The sequence below is a fragment of the Humulus lupulus genome, chromosome 1, assembly GCF_963169125.1.
Source record: "Humulus lupulus chromosome 1, drHumLupu1.1, whole genome shotgun sequence".
In the NCBI taxonomy this organism is placed as follows: Eukaryota; Viridiplantae; Streptophyta; class Magnoliopsida; order Rosales; family Cannabaceae; genus Humulus; species Humulus lupulus.
In genome coordinates this window covers 205,477,871-205,483,465 of record NC_084793.1, presented here as the reverse complement: position 1 = coordinate 205,483,465, position 5,595 = coordinate 205,477,871, and the positions used below count along the sequence as shown (strand labels likewise).

The following is a 5,595-nucleotide window of genomic DNA, read 5'->3' as shown; positions in this document are numbered from 1 at the left end:
CTCTTTTAGGACTCGCAATGAGTGTCCTAAAAAAATCAGCGAGTCCTAAAAAATCTGGGCTAAAAAAAAAGTGTCTTACTTAATAATTTTAAGAGCTTTTTTTGGGAGTCCTTAATATTTTTTTAGGACTCCCAAAGCAAGCCCTTAAATATTTTATGTAAAACTAAAAAAAATCCATATATTTGGAAATTATTATAGGGTTACATATACTTAAAACACTATACACATTTGGGTTTTATTACTCAAAACCCACAGCAACCACAAGGAGATGAACGGCTGAACGGCATGACCAAGGCTGAACGGCTGAAGGAGATGAACGGTGGTCGACGGCAGTGACGTTCCAGCATTCTCGGCGGCGTCGACGGCGGTTCCAGCAGTCACGGCGGCGCACTACCGTGGCTCCAGCAGTCACGGCGGCGCAGGTCTCGGCTCCAGCAGGCTCTCCGGCGATGCTGGTTGCTCACGGTTCCAGCCGTGGCTTCAGGTATATATATTGCGAGTCACTCTCTCTCTCCCTTTCTGGTTTGGCTCTCAATCTCTCATCCTCTCTCAGTTGTGGACTAAGGCTCGATGAAAAAGGGACAAGCAGGGCTAAGGTCGACAATGAAGGGATATTGACAGAGCTCTAATGGCGAGGGCTTGAACGGCGCAGGCGAGGGTCGACTGTGTCTTCATTGAAGAGGTCGGACAGGTAAGTTTTTTCCTGCCTTTATTTTAAAAAAAAAATTATGGGTTCAAAATGGAGATATGTAATATGATATTTGGGTACATATTTTTTGTTTTGAGATCTCTGTTTATATTTGGGTTTAAAACTGGGTTCAAAACTGAGATTTGAATTGTGGGATTAATCATTTTCCTTAGTTTGTTCTTATGTGAGATCTAATGGCTAGAAACTGATCGTCATCTTCAAAATTGAGGTATTGTAGCACTACTTATTACCTCAAGATACCTAATTTCTCTGCTATGAACTTGAATTAATGTGTTAGATTGATTTTTTTGAATCGACAAGTTCTGGTTTGGGAGCACGAGGTGTCTATATTTGATTTAAAGTATATATTGTTTGAATGATTAGATGCATGATCCATCTCTTATTGTTTAATTTTTTATTATTGTATATAGATTATTGGTAGTGCTCCACAGGTTTATTTATTCGGAATGTTGAAGAGGATTTTCCAAATTGGTTGGCTTTGAGACTAATTCTCAATACTTGGTTCTATATAAGAATTGAGTGACCAGAAAAGCAAAAATGAGTGTCCTTTTAGGAGTAATATATAAAGATGATATATGAGTATTTTGTGATATATACATGAGTATTTATTGTCATCTTTCTTTTAGTCTTGCTTTTGGTGGTGTTGGGGATGATTGCAATAGAGATACCAATCTTTATATACAATATATAATAAAAGCAAATGACTCAACTGTTAGTTATATCTAACAGCTAAAATTTTATCTCTTCATGTATTTTCATGTATTTAACAGAGGAAACAAAAAGGTAAGATTGTTTCTCTATATAAGCTATCTAGCTACCAATCTTCTTGACTGATTTATAGATTGCTAGAGAGACAATTAGCTTTAAAGCCATGCTGAGGTCATTTTCAATATTTTACTATTTGGTACCTCAAACTTATGAGTTTTATACAAAGGTTTTGAAAGATTATTGATTAAGCCCGTTTTGAATGTAAGGTTTTTTATATATATAAATAAGTGACTTTTGTGGTGTGATGAGACTTGAGTTTAATAGGCAGAGACCATCAGATCTCTCTAGCTACCATTCTTCATGACTGGTTAGTAGATTGCCTTAGAGAGAGACAATACTTAATTGTTTCAGAATATGTCTAATAAAATTGCAAAAATAAATAAAAGGATTAAATGAGAATCAAATCCATCATAACAAAACTACCAATAAACTTCTGATTAATAATTTTAATGGAAGCATCTCAAAGATACAAAGATTTTTTACCCTAAACTAAAATTCTGAGAGAGATTTTTGTAATCTGCAACTTAATTTGCTCCTAACTAAAGAATGTTTTACACTCGAGTGAGTAGGACTAAGTTGGAACAAGATAATGTGCATCAAATTCATTCTGCTGCTCCCTGATCCAAACCAACAGAACAAATAGTGCAAGGAACACAATGGGTAAAGCCAAAACCAACTTTAATGATATCTTTGGGCGAGTTTTTTGAATACTGAACTGAGGTTGAGTTTGAATTTGAGCTTGAGCTTGAGTTTCAGCTTGGGCTAGAGCTAGAGCTTGAGTTTCAGCTTGAGCTTGAACTTGAGCTTCAGTCTTGTAATCCTGAAATAACTTATCATATTCTTGCTCCCCAAATAACTTATCCCAAATTTGCTCTTTTTCTTATCTTAAGTTCTTTCAACATTGAACAATTTATCATATTGTTTTAATTCCAGGGACAAATAAGATTTGGTGGTTGAACATTTGAAGAATCTTTTCCTAGTTGAGCTTAATATCAGAAGTAGGAAATGGTTAACAGGTTTGTTCAGTGCTTTCATACTTTGAAGACCATTTTGAGCACAAGACGATTACGAGCTTCTCACACTTGTTTGTCTATTTCTTTGAACAGATATGGAGTGTTTTGATTTAGAGAAAATATCATGTTGCAGTGCATAGATGGGTTCAAGCATTTATTTGCTTCCCTATTGCGGTGCTTTGATCTCGACTTGTATAACCAATCAAGAGGCCTAGACGATCCTGCAGTTCTAGCAGAGGAGACAGTGTGTATGATTCTGAATCAATGAATATTCTTTGCTTATTTTAGACAGAATTTAAAGTATGGAATAATTGGAAATTCTTTACCTATTTCTGACTATGACTAAATTTAAAGTTACTGCTGCTAGCCAACCTTTTCATAGGACACTATAAAACCTATCTATTGAACATTAGGGCTTCCTTGTATGCAGTTAGCGTAAGCGAAATTGAAGCACTTTATGAACTTTTTAAGAAGAGCAGTAGTACTGTGATTGATGATGGATTAATCAACAAGGTTTGTTATCTTTCTATTCTTTGAGCTAGTTTTTATCCTCTGCATGAATCTATGTTTGACTTCAACTTAATTAATCCAAATGATGATGATGATGTGTGCATTGTTTTTTTTTTGTTTAGCTATTATTTTATTTTATTTTTATTGTCGGCTAGGTGTATTATTGTCATCCATAAAGTTGGATCAATAGAAAGTAAAAATTGTATTTATAAGTTTGAATTATAATATATTTATAATTAAAGAATTTTTTTATAATGTGCAGGTCTATATTGAGATGCATTTCTTTGGCGCAATACTAGACAACATTGACAGTTGAAGTTTTTAGAATAAAAAATATATCTCACTAACATTGGATACATTTCTTGTTTATTATTTGATGATGACAAAATTTGATTCTAGTATAAACTATCATGTAATATGATTTTGTAAGCTGAGTAGACTAAATACTGAAATTATATTTTTGAGTAATTAATAAAAAATTATTTTGTTGTATTTTCTTTTGAAATTTTAGAAATCTAACATATATAATACATTTTGGACACTCAAATGGATATATTTTTTCTAAATCAAAATAAAAATTGTAGCTGCATTTTTAAAAAAAAAAATTACTTTTAAGGACATGCAAAGAGAGTCCTAAAAAATTACTTAAAGGCACTCAACCAGATTTTTTAGGACTCGCAAAGCGAGTCCTAAAAACTTAATTAAAGGCACTCAACCAGATTTTTTAGGACTCGCATTGCGAGTCTTAAAAACATTCTTTTAGGACTCGCAAAGCGAGTCCTAAAAACTTAATTAAAGGCACTCAACCAGATTTTTTAGTTGCGAGTCCTAAAAAACCTTAGTTTTTAAGGCTCTCAAATAGAGGACTCGTGCCCCGCGAGTCCTAAAAAAATTTTTAGGACTCGCAATGCCAGTCCTAAAAAACCCTTTTTGTAGTAGTGTTATTATCTATTCTATTCATATCATATAGTTGGCCATAGGTCAATTCAATCTCAATTCTTAGTGGTTAGTATTCTAACTAATTGTATTATTTGAGTTCTTTGACTTGTTCGTTACCAGCTTACCCTACGGAGTAGCCCATACTTACATCTTGGGAACTCGGTAGTATAATTGAGTGGGAGTGTTAATCATATATATGAACATCTATAGCTTCTGGTGAAGAAGTGAAACAATGGTTTCCTTTTAATTTGGTTCAAGGTGTTAAATGATAGAGATCTCATTTCAGTAATTAAATTAATTTACTGAAATATCATTTACAAGGAACTAAGTGTTTTAAGGATAAAATACAATGAGCGGCAAAATGGTATTTTAGTCCTTTCTCATTGTAGACCGTCCATAGAGGATTGAGTGATAATTATGGTTGTAACAATGAATAATTAATAGCGTATCTATATTTGTTATAGAGCGTTCAATGAATTCAAGAGTGCAATTCCGAGTCTATAGTGGAGTCACGAGGAATTAATAAGTTAGTAAATTTATTTGTTAGATTTATGATAACTTATTGGAGCTTGATTTTATAGGCTCATGGTCCCCATTGTACCTTGGATAAAATTAGTTAGATAGTCTCAATTAATTTATTTAATCATTAATTAGAATTATCAAAGTTGACCAAGTCAATTTTTGATAGTTTCACAGAGTTATGTATTTTTAAGAAAAAAAGAAAAATTATAGCAGATTTATTAATTAAAATAAATTGGTATCTAAATTAATAAATAAGTTTAAATCAAGGTTCAAATTATAAATAATTAATTTGATGAAGGATTTAAATAATTATTTAATTAATTAAATCAATAGAAAATAATGCAGGCCTTGATTTTAAGTCCAATGGGCTTATAATCAACTGGAAAATTTCACGGGCCTAAAGCCCATGATAATTTTGACCTAGGGCTTTAAAATGGCTATTATTTTATTGATTTTTTAATTAAATTAAATGGCCTAATTGAGTCTATAAAAAGAGTGCTTAGAGAGAAGTCATCAGTTAAGATTTCTGAGACGACAGATAAGTTTAATCACTGGTTTTCTGATAGTTTTAGATTCTCTCTAAACACAAGTCCTTTTCTAAGCCTCTTTGTTATTTTCTCTTCTTCTCTCTATATCTATCTCATGTGTTGATAATTGCCCACACTAGTCCAGGTGGTCCTAAGGATACATTGGAAGATTGTGAAGAAAATAGAAGATCGATTCAGTTTCTTGATAATAATTTGCGACAAAGAGGATACAAGAGTTAGAGAAACTGAAGGAATGACTGTTTCATTCAACTGCGTATACTGTAAGTATTCTATTCTTTGTTTATCTTTGAATTCAATTTTAGAAATATGTTTTAGGCTATCTCGTATTAATTGGTTTAATATTAGATATACCTGAAAATAAATAAATATCATGTATAAGTTTTCCCAACAACTAGCCTCAGAGCCATTGATAATCTTTATTTTCATGCATGAACATGTTTAAAATTGGATTATTTGATGTGTTTGAATAATTGGATGGTTTTCATGTTTTTATGAAGCATATTGATTTTATGTGAATTTTAGCAATTTTTAGGTTATTTTGTTGTGTTTTCTATGCTATTAATTTTTATATATGTTTTTTCTTGTA

The 5,595-nt window shown here is 32.2% G+C and overlaps 1 protein-coding gene across 4 annotated transcripts; it reads left to right on the top strand.

The window, feature by feature from the left end:
- The first annotated feature begins 242 nt into the window (after window positions 1-242).
- Window positions 243-3,492, top strand: LOC133802645 (calcineurin B-like protein 3). Of its 4 annotated transcripts, XR_009877417.1 has the most exons (7): window positions 243-484; window positions 554-691; window positions 2,047-2,137; window positions 2,411-2,493; window positions 2,584-2,738; window positions 2,921-3,003; window positions 3,263-3,492. XR_009877417.1 is itself a non-coding variant. In XM_062241000.1 (4 exons), the coding sequence occupies exons 2-4, from the start codon at window positions 2,615-2,617 to the stop codon at window positions 3,314-3,316; spliced, it is 261 nt and encodes an 86-aa protein (XP_062096984.1). In that variant the 5' UTR covers window positions 2,411-2,493; window positions 2,584-2,614; the 3' UTR covers window positions 3,317-3,492. The 4 variants fall into 4 exon arrangements, 1 of the variants encoding a protein (XP_062096984.1); XR_009877416.1 differs by lacking the exon at window positions 2,047-2,137 and having other exon boundaries at window positions 245-484; XR_009877418.1 differs by lacking the exon at window positions 2,047-2,137 and having other exon boundaries at window positions 246-484; window positions 566-691.
- Window positions 3,493-5,595: the final 2,103 nt, after the last annotated feature.

What these genes read in the sequence shown, in the direction of transcription:
- LOC133802645 (XM_062241000.1), top strand. Translation starts at nt 2,615, where the DNA reads ATGTTGCAGTGCATAGATGGGTTCAAGCATTTATTTGCTTCCCTATTG. An exon ending in TCTAGCAGAGGAGACAGTGT is followed by an intron (nt 2,739 to 2,920) that starts GTATGATTCTGA and finishes CCTTGTATGCAG; the next exon opens with TTAGCGTAAGCGAAATTGAA. An exon ending in ATGATGGATTAATCAACAAG is followed by an intron (nt 3,004 to 3,262) that starts GTTTGTTATCTT and finishes TATAATGTGCAG; the next exon opens with GTCTATATTGAGATGCATTT.